This window comes from Podarcis pityusensis, assembly GCF_964106645.2.
Source record: "Podarcis pityusensis genome assembly, chromosome: 11".
NCBI classification, from domain to species: domain Eukaryota; kingdom Metazoa; phylum Chordata; class Lepidosauria; order Squamata; family Lacertidae; genus Podarcis; species Podarcis pityusensis.
In genome coordinates this window covers 26,493,256-26,509,779 of record NC_138036.1, presented here as the reverse complement: position 1 = coordinate 26,509,779, position 16,524 = coordinate 26,493,256, and the positions used below count along the sequence as shown (strand labels likewise).

General features: G+C 38.0%; 1 protein-coding gene across 9 annotated transcripts in view; it reads right to left on the bottom strand.

Moving 5' to 3' along the window:
- Positions 1–16,524, bottom strand: part of MAST4 (microtubule associated serine/threonine kinase family member 4) — a gene marked incomplete at its 5' end in the record, with an annotated part of 192,710 nt that overhangs the window by 92,321 nt on the left and 83,865 nt on the right. Inside the window, 2 exons of one of the 9 annotated variants that reach the window (XM_080972182.1) lie at positions 9,598–9,678; positions 12,486–12,535. The exons of 7 other annotated variants lie outside the window; for them this stretch is intronic. In XM_080972182.1, the coding sequence (XP_080828308.1) occupies positions 9,598–9,678; positions 12,486–12,532 (128 nt within the window). Of the gene's footprint in view, positions 1–9,597; positions 9,679–12,485; positions 12,536–16,524 lie in introns of those variants that run through there. One more of the 9 variants, XM_080972185.1, reaches the window with a different exon arrangement.

Genomic DNA, 16,524 nt, shown 5'->3' with positions numbered 1-16,524 from the left:
CAGCTTAAAATTTGTCAGAAAACTATACAACACATATACAATTACACCTTTACAAACTCTATAGGAAGGAAAGGAAATGATGCAATGAGGCGGCTCTGAATGTTAAAACGGGGCTGAGCCCAACAAGCTGGAAATCTTCAAAGGGACAGAATCCTCCCAAGACTCGCTGTAGTTGGTGATACTAGGCTCCAAGAGTAAATAAGTACTTCAGATGTAGGGACCAAAATGCTCAGGGTGATCTTGAGATGGAGAAAGAAATCAATGAGACAGCCAAAAGAGAAAATGCTGTAGTAATAGGTGACTCCAATCACCGCCACACAGAATGAGGACATTTGTCTCCCAGGCAAGACAAAGAGGTAAAATCTCTAAATGACTATGTCCTGGAACAGCTGGTTGTGAAACTGACCAGAAGGATGGCAACCCTGGACTTAATCTTTCACATACAGAGATACACAATTTCTATATGAAAAATCTTATGAAGTTTACCATTTCATATTTGAATATGTGGCAGGAAATATATAGCAAAACATACCAGAGCTCAAACTAGAGCTTCACTACTGAAGACTACGTATAGCCAACCAACGTTATGAGAGGAAAATATACAGTGGTACCTCGGGTTACATACGCTTCAGGTTACATACACTTCAGGTTACAGACTCCGCTAACCCAGAAATAGTACCTCGAGTTAAGAACTTTGCTTCAGGATGAAACAGAAATCGTGCTCTGGCAGTGCAGCGGCGGCAGCAGGCCCCATTAACTAAAGTGGTGCTTCGGGTTAAGAACAGTTTCAGGTTAAGAACAGACCTCCGGAACGAATTAAGTACTTAACCCAAGGTACCACTGTAATGAAGATAGAATCCTTTCTGTTTTACCCTAATCACAATGATTGACCCTTCACTCCCTCTAGTGGTTACAGTTAATTAACTGCTACCTTTTTCAAGATTTCTACCACATCCACTGCATTTCTTCTCTGAAGAGTGAGAGAACTATAATCTGGAGAACATCATGTGTGTTCAACCCCTATTTATGCATGAGTTGAACCATTCATGTTCAATCCATAACAAACAATTTGGAGTTTTGTGGTAACCTGTTTATCTCTCCTGTCATCTAAAGGATTAAAAGCATCTTACACCTTAACCTAGAAGAATATCAAGGAAACATTGGTTTCATGAGGCTGCATCTATAGTTCTTGCCACCAACATCTCAGCCAAAAAGCAAAATAGAGTGAAAATTAAGAAAAAGCACACAAACAGCTGGAGATATGCTGTTGAACTGTAACAAACCAGGAAAGAGAAAGTGATATTATACATCTTCTGTCCATTCATTATTTTGGTTTCTGTGTAAGCCAAATGGTCCATAGTTGAATTACCAGTCTATCCTCAGTCTCATGGTACTGATATTAAAATGCAGAATGCTTTTTAATGTCCAAAATAACAGTCTTCATGCATTATTTGATTGTAAATGAATGGGCTGATCTGGCCAGAATTACCAAGAATTTGGTGGATGATTTGGATTGTCTGTCCTAGCCGTCTCTCAGCTTCCAGGTATTGTATTCTGTTCAGCCCCAGCAAAGAACTGAGAGTAAGGGAAAGAGAATTACTGCGGTCAACAGGAACTTCATCTTGTTCTCAAGGCTATCTGTTTGAGTGTCACTCTTGAATGTTTATATCGTGTGTTGGGCACTCAGATTAGGGATTCTGCAAGTATAATGCCTATCCAATGGTCTCATCAGTTTCCCTTCCTAAAATGACAGAGATGGACTTGGATTTGATGAGGATTCCTAGGATGGCTGTCCTGGGGCATCATCATCCATGTTATGATCACCTAATCTGCGATGGCATAGGACTTCATGACTGCTATGGGCTGCCCAAAGCTCTATCTTGTCCAGTATTTTTTGGATGACTTTCAGTTATTAAAGTCTGAAGTCTTGGTCAAGTGTATGCTGCTTACCACACTCTCCTTTTAATATCCAGCAGAGATGGAATATATACCTAGGTACAGGAGGTCACAACTTCTTCTTGCACAGTGGAAATAGCCCGAGCTGCCTTGAAATATGTTGTGGCATGGCCGTTCCTGCACAAACCCACCTTTAATCCTAAAGACATAAATTATTAGATAGTGGCCAACATTTATTTCCTACACAAAGTGTCCCAGTTGGTAGATGTCAGCCAACTCCAAGCACTCAAGGACATGAAACCACTGAGTGAGGTCATCCAGAGGTTTGGAATTAAGTGTCATCAATATCCAGATGACACTCAACTCTACCTTTCCTTCTATCTAATGCAAATGAAGCAGTGGGAGTGCTACATCAATGCCTGTCACTTAAAAAGGCAAAATATATTCCTCACATGTGTATAAAACAATTATTGATTAAATACTGATCTTCCTCTTAGGCTTTGGCACTCACAACAGGCCTTTTTCATTTTCCACCCCATCTCCTTATGATCTTTTTGTCCTTCAGCAAGGCAGGGCAAAGGCTTCTTGTTGTTCAATCTATATAGCAGGGTGTCTGTGTCACAGTTGCTCGAGGGGAGAGGTGAAAAGGTTCACCAGAAGAGATGAACCAGTTCAAAAGGACAGCAGAAGCAAGATATTTGCTTTAAACTAACCCAAAGGTCACCAGAAGAAGGCAAGTAGCAATTACCAAGCAACAAAGGCCCTCTATAGTCATCTCCTGAAGACTGCAGCATAACTAGGTTTAGACATGTACCTTAGATTTGAGCGTTGTATCACAGAATTCTAGATCAGTCTTCACCAACAATAGAGTTTGCTAAGACTGATGGGATATGCTGTTCAAAACACCTGGAGGGCACCAAGCTGGAAGACTGTCTTACATTAAAAATATATCAATCAAAGCAATTCAATATAAATAAGAAAATATTTCATGGGAGGTTTTTTCTTCAATTTTCTTTTCTTTTTCTCAAAAGCAAGAGCAATATTGCTCTGGACCTGGGATAGTTCAGTTAGTAAAGCAAGAGATTCTTAATCTTAGGGTTGTGGGTTCGAACTCAGCGTTGGGCTAAAGATCCCTGCATTGTAGGGGATTGGATTAGATGACCCTCAGGGTCCCTTCCAACTCTACAGTTCTATGATTCTGTATGTCCCCCTCCCAATATTCACACTCTACATGGCAACTCAGATAAAAAAATGTTGCTAGTCTGGCATTCAACTAAGGGTTTCAGGGCACCACAAAGTGGACATTAAAATTAACACTAAAAATCTGAAACAAAATAAATCGAACACCATAATTAAATTAATAACAATATTACATAAAACATGCAGCAGAATTGGAAATGACGAATCACTGTAAACTCATCGCTCCATAAAGCCTGGGCAAAGGAAAGTGCGCATGTTTACCTGTCATTGGAATGAAGCTGGAAAAAAGTAGGGGTGTGGCATACCTCAGAGGGGAGGCTATTCCAAAGCTGTTGGCTCACTGCAGAGACAGCCCTCCTCCAGACCCTTGCATTGTGATCATTGATTGGTGAAAGGACCACCAATGGGGCTTCCTCTTTAGGCAGGCTGATTTAAAATGAGGGGTTCTTTCAGATAGTTAGGGGGAAATCATTTGGGAGACATAATAAGCACCTTCAGACAATGAGGCCTGACAGACAATGCGACTGCATTGCATTACCAATGCAAAGTTGGTAATGTTCCACTATATTTGCCACAGCAAAAGATGACACATGAAAAGGAGATGTATGTTACTAAACAAACATGGACACGTATCATGGAATCACAGCCAATTCCAGCTCTTCTGTGGGCATCCAGATATTTCTGGATGTTTATTTCCCCCTTCATATGCTTATTATAACACAAGCCAGTAGAACATTAGGGTATCCTGCCTGTCTAGAGTTTGAAGTAAATCAACCTACTTTGATGCAAATGCCAGTCAGGGTACTTCCATATGGGTTTTTATTGTGGGAGCAGTGCTCCTCATGAACTCAGCTGCTTTGTAGTGCCCATACAATGTCACTGACATCAAAATGCTAGTCCATAACCACCACCACCACCCATCTAATCCAGATTTACCCTTTCTGGAGGAAATCCAACAAGTTTTAAAAGCCCTGTTGCCAATGGGCCATTTGTGGTATCTCAACGACTCTTCTGCAAATTTAGCCCCAATCTAGAAGCTTAGTAAACTGAGATTGTGTTTTCTTTAATTACTAGCCATAGAACTTAAGATAAGAAGCACTGGATAGAGTCCATATTGCCTGCACAAGAATCAGGACACATTACTAAACTGGAGATTAAACATAGAAAGATGAAGAAGGAAAAGAGCTGGGTAAACTTGTTGCCGTGTTTAAACACTGTCCTTTCAGTGGTTTTCATTTCATAAAATCCGGCTAATCAGCAAAGCCACACCACATACACCTCCAAAATAAAATAGACGAGAACCACAGATAGATAGATAGATAGATAGATAGATAGATAGATAGATAGATAGATGATAGATAGATGATAGACAGATGAGAATAGCTGTTATATAACCAATAATTCCCTTTCAGCCCTCACCAACTCCAGGCCCTTGAAACGGAACAGTGCAGCTGCAAAACAAAGATAAAACTTTAAAAGAAACATTAATTCATTCACAGGTATACAAAAGAATAATAAGATACAGCTTACAAGGCAACAACAGGCTTACAAAGACATGTTTTATGCGCTACATTTAATTATTTCCTAATGACAGCTCTATTTAACATTGTAACACTCAGTCACCAACACGTAGATCACATTCATAAAATAGTATTCAACAGACAAATACATATTAATGATTTGTCAGGTATAACCCAAAAGCTAACAAATAGAGGGAAGCTGAATAAATGAAGGGTCACAGTAAGGAAGAGATTCCCTGAGCATTTCAGTTTGAAAAAGGAAACTTTAATATAGGCCAGCAGAAGTTGTGGCCCATCAAGCCCAACACAGGCCACCGCAGCTTTCAAAGTCTCCTGTTTTTTGTTGCATGTCTAGAACTGCACATAGGATGGATGGGTTGTCAAGTACCTAACAGGTGAGCCTTTTTGATGAGCTTGTTGTGTAACAGGTTTTCTTAGTAATGTTTTTAGTAATATTGTCATCCAGGCTAAAGCATCATCTGATAATCTAGATTAATTCAACATGTAGACTAGAAATACACCCATATTTTATTATTTCAAATATTAATACCCCACCTATTACTGAACAATCAAGTTAACTTACAATGTATTTAAAATACAATATGATCAGAAAGATGAAGTCACTCAGTGGGTGGAGTTTCCTCATCCAGGCTGCTGCTGCTATCTTCTGCAGCTCCTGCCTCTCAGCAGCAGACACAAGGTAATTGGAGGAAAGGTACAAAGCTGAACACAAGCCTACTCCAAGCTGTCAGTACCACCCCTGATAATAATAATAATAATAATAATAATAATAATAATAATAATAAATTTGTATACCGCCCTACACCAGCAGGTCTCAGGGCAGTTGCAACATAAAATCACAATAAAAACAAAAAATACATAATAAAACAAAAACAACCCAATAACCCAACTCCTCATACATGTTAAAGGGGCCTTGTTGCTGTTGAAATGGATTGCTGTTGAAATGGAACACTCAGGATGAAACGGTGAAATCAGCTATGATTAAATGGGCATAAGATGTTGGACATAACATAATGATGGCTGACTGGGAACAGTTATGGACCACAGGTATGAAATTTACGGCATGTAATGCCCTAAGAGAAAACTTAATGAAAATGATTTATAGGTGGTACATGACACCAGTCAAGCTTGCAAAAATTTACCATTTGCCCGACAATAAATGTTGGAAATGTAACGAGACTGAAGGCACATTCTTTCACCTTTGGTGGACATGCCCAAGGATTAAGACATTCTGGGAGATGATTTATAACGAAATGAAAGAGGTATTTAAATATACCTTTCTGAAGAAACCAGAGGCTTTTCTCCTGGGCATGGTCGGCCAATTGGTGTCAAAGAAGGATAGAACTTTCTTTATGTATGCAACAGCAGCAGCAAGGATACTCATCGCAAAATATTGGAAGACACAAGATTTACCCACCCGGGAAGAATGGCAGATGAAGTTGATGGACTATATGGAACTGGCGGAAATGACTGGCAGAATCCAAGACCAGGGAGAAGAGTCGGTGGAAGAAGATTGGAAAAAATTTAAAGACTATTTACAGAAATACTGTAAAATTAATGAATGTTAGAAAAATGTTGGAATGAAGTTATATGGCTTTAGTAGAAACGTTATAAGGAATTAAGTATAGATAGATTAATAGAGCATTAAAGGAAAAAATAAGGTTAGAATGAGTTAAGATAATTATAGGATAGAAAACAGAGGAAGATGGAAAGGAATTGCTGAAATAATTAACAGAAGTGGAATACAAAAAGGGAGGTGTGAGGAGGTCGTGGAAATAAGTGAATGAAAGATGGGATAATGAAATTGTTTGATGCATTTTATTGTTTTTGTTTTGTTTTGTTAGTTTAATGTGTTGTGTAATGTTTTTGTATTGTATTGTATTGTTCTTTTTTCTTTTTCTTTTTTGTGTGTTCAAATTGTTGAAAAAGTAATAAATATTATTTTTTTTAAAAAAAGGGGGGGGGCTTGTATTTGCTTGTTGCTGGTAGCTTACATTAAACAAATTGATGGTCTAAGACTAGTCCATCACAGTGAAAACCATGCCCCATTTCCAATTAGTATGTCAACGGTCATATCCAACGTTTATATATAGGTTAGTAACTAAACAGTCATTATACTTATAAATCTACTTCAATACCTACATATTTTCACAGTATTGATATAGTTTACACTATCACTATCACAGTTTACACTGTCAACTACCTTCTAATATTCCTGCAAAGCTTAAAGGCCCAAAGGCTGTTAAAAGTACTCAGCACAGCCAGAATCCAAACCTATATCATGCTTACGTCCCACATACATATACTAAGAGCTAACTGCAAAAAAATAAGGATATCTGCAAAAAACAAACATGCTCCTGATGAAGCCTACCAAGCAACAGACTAATATACAGTCTTACCAAATCATATTAAGAAACCACCTGCCAAAGTTCTTTTCTGCACTTCAAAACTACTTACAACACTCATCTGACCTTCATTACCACAATGTGCCAGTACTTTGTTCCCATTCTCCCACTGCCAACGTCCTAACCTGCAGCAGCATTCAGGCAAGTTTCCAAGGAAGAGTAAAAGACGGGAGGATGGAAGTAATTGATCTCCTTTTTATTGACTGCTTGCAATTGGAACTTTGTGCCAGCAGAAGCAAGAAGTCTTGGCATATAGGGGGGGATTACAAGAACAGCATGTGTGTTGATCTGATGACTGCACAAGGGAGAGCTCACCCGGGCCAGAACTACTACCAACCCATGACAATTTTTAGCCTCTTATCATTTCAAAAATGCACTTTCATTAGACAGCAATGTAGAAAAGCGAAGCAGTAGAGCACACAGGTGGTGCTAGGGAAAGTAGCAGGTAACAGATATGATGGATGACAAGAGGGTAAAGGGAAACTGTTTTCACACAAAACTGAACCAACATTTCAAAGGAGATTTGTCTAGAAACCACCACTCTGCTTCAGTGACAACAGCTGCTATTTTGCATCAGGAGAAATTGTAGTTTGCTTTGTGAGTTGGCAATGATTAGCACAGATCAATTAGAAAACTGATCCATTAATTTTGTTCAAAAGTCCCTGAATTTACACAATGATCCAAAAGTAGGTCACAATTTACAGCAAAGCAGAATTGTATATGCAGCTTGGTTAAATATATAAAACATCGTTTGAATGCATCTGCTTTTAAAAAACTGCTCATCCATTTTTATTTACTATCAAATATAAAAATGTGCATCCATCTCTTAATCCAGCAAACACTATAAATCTATTGATTCAGCAAAGTATTTCTTACCCTGCCAAACTATATGCATATAAAATTCAACTAAAATAAAGGCAGAAAAATGCAGATGAGTTCTGTTGGGTAATTTTAAAAATGTGTGCTCATCTCTTGGTACTGGTAATTGCAGCACCATAACAGTTTAGTGCATCTTGTGGGGATCTGTTCTCCTAGCATTAAGAGCTGGACTACAGAAAGGCTGAACGGTTGAGTCCTAACTCATACCCCCAGAACTTTACTCCAGAGTTCTGGTAGACTCTCACTGTGAAGTGTCTGAGGACAGAAAGGGGAAAAAATCTTTACCCACATAAGTCCTAAAATATGGGTTCCATTCATAGCAGTTTCCAGTTAACTGGACACTCCAGACCTTGTGTGATTGTTTATAATTTAAAGTTCATGAACCAACCAGCAGCTGAGACAACCATCCATTCAGTCCAAGGTGGGAATGCAACAGTTTGGTGGACAATGATAATACCTGCTTCATATACTATACACTTGGTTTTTAAGATTTTGCTTGAGATTCAGATCAATTTACCACTATTATCACTGCCCGCAAAGCACCCAACAAGGACAGTCCTGAAAGATCATTCAGTAACTTTGGTTTTTTCTCCTCATCTTCTTCTTTAATATTAACCCTGTGCTCAATTAATATTGTTGTTTATTAAGTATTTGTTCAATCATTGTGTTGTGTTGTGTTGTGTTGTGTTAAACTTAGAGCTGAACCAATACTCCCATCACCCCATATTATAGGCCATGCTGAATGGGACTGGTAGGAGTCCAACAACATCTGGAAGACCACAAGTTAGCGACTCTCGTTGCAGAGAGTGGTAGGCACAGATATAAGAACTACTGCACAACCTGTGCAAAGCAAATACATTAAGTCTATCTAATTTTGAAAAAATATTCCAAAACATCACAGACAAATACAACATTTCAGAATACAAAAATATTCTGAACAGAGCTATGAAGTACTAAACTTTTGAGCTGGCAATCGTAATCACGAATGACCAGAAGAATAACTGAATTTTAGGCAACCCACAAGTGGTCAAATAATTTCTGGGAAAAAGGTTGAACTAACTGATAAATTCAGATGGTGTGCATTTGACAGTATTCTGAACAGCAGAGTACAGTAAATGCAAAGCTACCAGGTACTGAAACAAGCCATGGCAAGCCTTCAGTTTGTATGTTGCTCATTTTGCCATGGGATTGAAAATTTTGCTTTTGTTCGAGACTATCTGCATCATGCTGTTTTGTCTGACAAACTCTGGTTAATTTTAAGAGTTTGTTTAAAACAAGTCAACTTCAAACCATGGATTATGAAAATGGAAGATCTCCTCTGGTGCTGGAGGAGAGGAAGCAAGAAATGTGTGAACCCAAAGCTCACTACAGATCATTCCTGAAAAGATAAATCACATTTTATCACGATGGCCAAACTGGTGCATTAGTAAGGCTCTTCACAAACCTTGAATCTTCAGAAATCCAAAGACTTCTACCACCTCTAACTCTACCAGTATTATCTTACCACACATGCAAATTAATTTACTTTGAGGAAACATTTTTAAAGCTACCAATATTTGCTTGACTATGCATGCATACATGCATACATACATACATACATACAGGCTTCAATTATCTATTCCCCCTCTTCAATGTGGAAGGCAGAGAACTGCAACAATGGAAGTTTAGTTGCTTACCTCCAAAAATGAAAAGCGTACAGAGGACTGCATGGACTGCAAGGGCTTGTTGGGGTTGGGCTCAGGCTTCTTGGGGTGAGACTGAAAGTTAAAATAATGTCATCTCTAGTAAACAGAAGTTGAGTAAAAATCCTATAGTATGACTGAATTAAGGGAGTATGGCCTCAAGCACAATCAGTAGACAGGAAACTGGTTTTCTCTACATTGAGGAAAGCCAAACAAAAAAAATTATGTCAAAAGACCCCTAAATTTTCTGTATCTTCCTAATTAAATGGGGGGTGGGATTAACCATGCAAATGTTTTCATTATAAGAAAGTGTTCAAACACACGGAGCAATTTTTTTAAAAAAAAAACAAATCTTGTTATAAAAATTGCTTGTAAAAATGAAATTAGCACAAATTTGAGTACACAAATTGATGCACAAAAGAAAGATTCTGCTAACTTTCAGGAAAACGGATTGCCCTCAATTCTGAATTGCCATGCACTGGGGGGGGGAAATCAATTAACAATGATCATGCCTCAGATGAACCTCATTGGCTACAATATTGCACTGTGCAAACGCTGAATGAAAATTGGCTGAAAGAAGTATTAAAAACTTATTTCAGTACTTTAAATGCGACACTAACACATACACATAAGAAAAATTACAAAAGAAAAGATGCAACAGGCCTAGAGGAAAATAAATAATAATGAAAATATTACTATTCGTTTTTAGTTTTGAGAATGCCATTTGTGAAAATATGGTACAGTCACTGACAACAGCAGTGTCTAAACATTGAATTATGAATACCTGATATCTTAAATACTTGTTCCAGAAAGACATCTGTAAAAATTTAACATGACTGTGCTCTCATCTAATCAAATCTGTATTACTGTGCCTAATTCCAGCCTATGTTTATTTGTGTCAATAAACCTGGCACAAATTGTTTGTGGTGGGAATTTTCTCAAAATACTACTAATATAACTCCACCAGTCATAACACCAACAATAATGGCAACAGGCCAACTACCAATATTAAAACTCCATGTCATCCAAATTATTCTGAACAATGGCAAATCTCATAGTTAACTGTGCAGAACTGAGGTACACAGGCAAGAGACAGTATGGAAACAGAAGATATAACTATGCCTACTGGAGTCCATGGCTCCCTTCAGGAATACTGCTATTCTGATTATTAATAAAATGTTTGCAAAATGGAGTTAAAGACTACAATTTTTTCAAATTCTATAATCTATCAAAGGAAAACATCCAGCCCAAACTTTGAATACCCAATTCTTAAGATGAAGTCCATTAATGCACCAATTTTAGTGGAAAATAAAAATAAAATTAGTAACAAAAAATACAAAGTTTGCCAGCTGTCATTGTGTCTAAAAATTGACCAAAATAATAGTTAAGAGTTAGAATTTTATCAAGTTGCCAATGCAACGTAATGGATCATTTTTACCTTAGAAACTTTGTAAATGAAATATGTCAAACATTAAGTCAGACATAAAAGCTATATAACAGAAAATAATAAAATGTTGAGACTAAAAACAATCACAACCCAATACTTTAAAAAATCAAGAATTTCTTACTATTATTTATTACTTTTATATATGGTAAAGTGGTATATCAAGTGGTATATATGGTATATCAAGCAAAACTCCAAGTATAAACACTGGACTCCATCTTTTTAAAGGAAGGTATGCTCAAATAAAATAAACAATAAGCAAACCATTATCACTGCGTTTATGTAATTCTTTCAGGGTTCTATCTACACATCACATACAATAAATGAAACACTCACAGAAACTACTACCTTTATTAATGTCAGTGTTTCTGTAATCTAGTTATCAAAGGTGGTCAAAGATACCAGAATGCCATTTATACTAACAGAATTAATATTTTGTATCAGTTACAACTCACTAGAAGTGGCACTACATGCATAAATGCAAACGTATATCAAATAACATACCTAATTTGTAGATGGGTAAAATGGTTCACAGCTAAGTAATCTGACCTTACAGATGACCTATTCTCTTTAGGAAAGCAGAACAACTGGCACATTAAATCTATTCAATACCTACAAAAATAACATCTTGAGAGAATACTGCATGTGTGTGTGTGTGTGTGCTGGTATACATCTATATCTATGCAGCAAATTGTGGTGGGACACAAAAATAAACACATTTTGCACTGGCTGATTAATTCAGAATCAGTGGACTGGCACTTTAAAAATCAGACATTATGGTCAACATGTTCACTGTAAATCAAATACGTATGTTTTTATGCAGCTGTTTTCTAAATGCAAACTGGAATCATTCAAATGAGTCCATCAGTCCTAAAACATCACTAAGTAAACAAAGCCCTTACCTACACAAACACATTTAATGCAAAGACTAGAATACCAAGCAGAAATGTCAGAATGCAATACAGTTCACCAGTACTCTACACAGTAAAACATGGATCATACGCAATGAATTTTCACAAATAGCATTCCTCTTATGCCCTAATCTCTTGCAGAGCTCTCTATTATTCAGCAGAGAAAGAGGCCTTTCAAAAAGGCAGCACTGGGATAAACAAACAGAAACAGAAAGGGTGTGAGAGAGAAACGAACACCGTGGCCTACCGAAGCATTATTTCACAGTATGCTTTTAGGATGCTCACATTCATGCATTCAGTGATTTTAAGTATGCAGTATATTTTAATCTGAAATATACTGCAATATCCTTGCTTTAGGCTCACACATTGCAAACAGCAACTGAAATGCTTTCTGAAAATGTTCCTGCGACCTAAAGCTGCAGTGCTCTGAGCCTGTCAGCACAAACGCATGTTAAATAACTACAGCTCGCACAAAAGCTAGTGCCATGCAGAAAGCATTAAAATATTAAAAGGCAGACAATACTTACTCCAAGGTCAGCCCTGGAATTTGCAGCCTTTCGCGTTGGGCTTTCATGGCTGTTACGTTACCACATTCTACTGTAACCATGACACACATTCAGTGGCAGCATCCTGGTGATGACAGAGAGCCCAAATGAGCCACTATAAAGGAATGGACTAACAATCTCTTGGGGGAGGGAGCACTGCAAGTTTGGGTCCTTCCACTTCTAGCTGTCACGAAGAAATGTCAGCAGCTTTCTTCCAGGTTAACCGCAAGCATACTGCACTGATTTTGCTAGCAGAAAGAAGGCTTCAGGACTGTATCTCAATCGACTCATGTCTAATATTCTAAGAAGCAGTTTCCTTCCTAAAATGCAGACTTTTCTCTTCAGAAGAATGAAAATCTGCCCGCCCCTTGCCACAGAGACTGTCAGATTTCGGAACAGAACAAAAAATTAAGAAGTGCAACAAAATATGCTTAAAATGCTATTCTTCAACACACATCCAAGATACAAACAAGCTTTATGACCCTATCAAAAATGATTTATCTATCTTGTTTAGGTTGTCCTATTATTGTTTTACAGATGAGCAAAATTCTGTTTCTGCATAAAATCACAGGAAGTTAAGTTCCTTCCCTTTGCGTCCAGAAAATTATTCTAAGCTTAGGAAGGAACACATGACACTGAAGCACAGCTGTTCCTTAATTCATGATCGAAAGTTAATCATCTTATTTGAAGGAGCTTGTACTTGTGCTAAAAAAAGAAAATGTTAAAAATATTTTATTAAAGCACAATATGAACAAGAAAGGGAATCCGAAAGAAAACCCATTAATCTCATAGGGTAATTATATGGCATGCACACAGCAGTGATTCTCAGCTTGTTAATTTTTTTTTTTTTTTTTAAGTTTCCTGGATATTTTTAAACCTTAAATTATTAGACAACCAGAGAAATAGTGAGAATGCTGCTCTTTTGCAACCATGGGCGTAGCCAAGGGGGTGCGGGGTGGGGGCGGCTGCCCCACCCAAATCAACCAAATAAATAAAAATACTTAACTGACCAATTGCATCACAGATAACTCAGTTCTGCCCCCCTAACATAAAGCCTGTCCCCCTAAAATAAATTCTGTCTACACCCATGTTCACAGCCATCATGGATCAGCAAATAAGCTTAACTAACAAAGACTCATCATTACCAATTCTGAACACAAATGGAAACAAAACTCAAGATGGCCTGAGGGTGTCTAGTAGGGATAACATGTCTCCCATCTTTCCAGGTGATACGAAGGCCCGTATGCCAAGATGGGAAGGCAAAAGATAGACTGCATTTCCTAAGCCTGGCCTGTTAGTAACTGATGGAACCACCAATAGCCTGAAAGAATTCTGCTCATATTATTTTTACCTGTGTTTTTGTGCATGTTTGCTTCATTCAACATTTTAGGGTTTTCACTGCCTTGGGCATATTACCATAAAGTTATATAAATGCAGTAAGTAAATCAATTAAAGTTCTAAGAATTTGTCCGGGTCCTATGAAACCTCCCCTATGACCACCTATGTGATAAAATAAGAAAAGAATGAGCCACTGTGGCTCAGAAGGCTGAATAATGAACATTGTCTGGGCTCAACTTTCACCTTAGCCCCAGACTCAGTAGCTAAAACTTGAGTATCACTCTCTCGTGCCTCAGTTTCTCTTCCACACACACACAAAAATAGTAACATAATTTGCAGTTTGTTACAAGGAAATGCAAATTATAGATAATACAGAATTGTGCATCCAACACCTAAACAACCTGCATTTCAGAACTTTTTCCATCAATTGAGTTTTATGGATTTCCAATTAATCCCCAGAGCTTTCTCTCAGCTCTTCTCTTAGGAGACCAAAGTGTTTCTCTAAAATTTCAAACTTCAACTCTTACCCCTTCTAATCATTCCCAATAGGGATTAATTCACAGGCCCAAAATCTGACTGCAGATATATCAAACGCACGACTCTTTTTTTCTGAGGAAGAATCTACATAAAGGAACTGCCTGCAAAATGTCAACATGCACATCATTTAACACTCGGTGAACTCCTCAGGCCATCTCTGACTCAGAAACTAGGACATACAAGTCACATTATTGATTCAAATCAAGGACGCAACCATGTATTAGGGCTTTGAAATACCTGCTACATGTTTACCTCTGTGAAGTCCAGAGTAGAAGCTGAAATATCTCCAATAGAATTTAAACACATAGGGATATCTAATTTGTTTTCACAGTGCTGTTGCACCAGCAGAGGCATCTACTCATGAAAAAGGAGAAGGAAGTGTTTTTCCCATCTTCCCCATACCCTGACAGCACCATGCCCAAGCACCATAGCAAATATGTTCCTCCCACAAACCAATCCCCCACTGCCAATCAAAACCCTTATGCTCATGCAAGGGTACCAACTGGCTCTGACCCAACTGATATCACCTATTTGACAGGGAAGAGCTATAACTCAGTTGTCTATGCAGAAGATCTCAACTCTTAAGTTCAATCACCAGCATCTTCAGGTAGGACTGGGAGAGAACCCTGTCTAAAATCCTGTCATGCAGGCAATGCATAGCTAGATAGACTAATGGTCTGACTCAGTAAAAGGTAGCTTTGTATGTTCCTACCTACATTTCCAACATGAATCCCAAACTTTGCTTTCAGAAACTCTTGCGGCCCAATCCAACACCATATGCAAATAAGACATTTGCAATACTGCTGTGGGGAATTGCATCACTAATGCAAAACTCCCATGTTGGGTCCTATTTTGTCTCACCTGGTACAGCAAAGAGAAACGAGGTGCGAACTGAAATAATGGCCATAGTTTTCACCAGAGTGGTGGTGAACAAGGGTACTATAAAACACTAGATGCAATGTATTTCTTACACAACTTATTCAACCTTCTAAAAAAGATGAAAATCACAAATAGGGTGTGCCACACTTCAGAACCCTTAAGTGAAATGTAAAAAAAAAGCCTGATTATTTTTGATTGCATAGTGTGTGTTTTTCCACACAGCTTCTGTACACAATATTACTTAAACACAATTTACAAACTCTCCGCATCCTTTGTGCCTACTTAGCTGCCTGCTTACACAATCTAGGCTCCAAAGAATCTCTCAGGGTTTCTAAACAAGCCCTCTATATTCCAGGGTATTCTTCAGTATTCCTCTCAGTATCCCTTCAGTACTGAACATCTCAGGTCAATACTTCTAGGAATTTGGCATAAAGAAGAACAAGTCTCACTGCTCACCTGATGCTTGTGAATTCTTACCTTATGGGAGCAAAATGGCTGCCATATCCAAAACAGAAGAGACCTAGGTTGCAAATCCCAGGTTTTCCCAGGACAGAGATTCTCTTTCAAATCATTTCAGCTTTTGATTAACATAACAGCATAAACAAATCAAAGACTGGCAGTGAATCAAAGGATTCTTATCCCAAAATAAATATGAACACATCTGAGTCTTTTCCCCATCCTGTGCCATTTAAAATATTGTTAACAAACACATTTTAGTCTAGTTGGTTTAGTTCATGGTCTCATCAACTTTACCTGTTTGTGCACAATTTTAGGCATTATATTGCCGAGCTAGAACATGTGCCAAAGAGGGCAACCAAGAGTTGGTATGTTTGGTGTTGAGAAGACTGAAAGGTGATATGATGGGCATCTCCAGATATCTGAAGGGCCATCACATGGAAGATGGAGAAAATATGTTTTCTCTATTACTCTTAAATCTCATAACAATGGATTTAAATTACAAAAAAGGAGATTCCAATTAAACCTTAGGAAGAACTTCCTGATGGCAAGAGCTGCTTGCCAGTGGAATGGACTATCTCAGAAAGTGGTGGACTCTCCTTCAATGGAGGTTTTTAGACAGAGGTTGGATGGCCATCTCTCAGGGAGTCTTTAGCTGTGATTTTTCCATTGCAGGGGTTTGCCTAGATATATGGTATATGGTACTTACTCAAAAGTTGAGAGCATGAAAATTTTTGTCCTCGCTTAGGGCACCATATTACCAAAGTCCACCCAAGCTTGGGATCCCTTCCAATTCTGCAGCTCTATGATG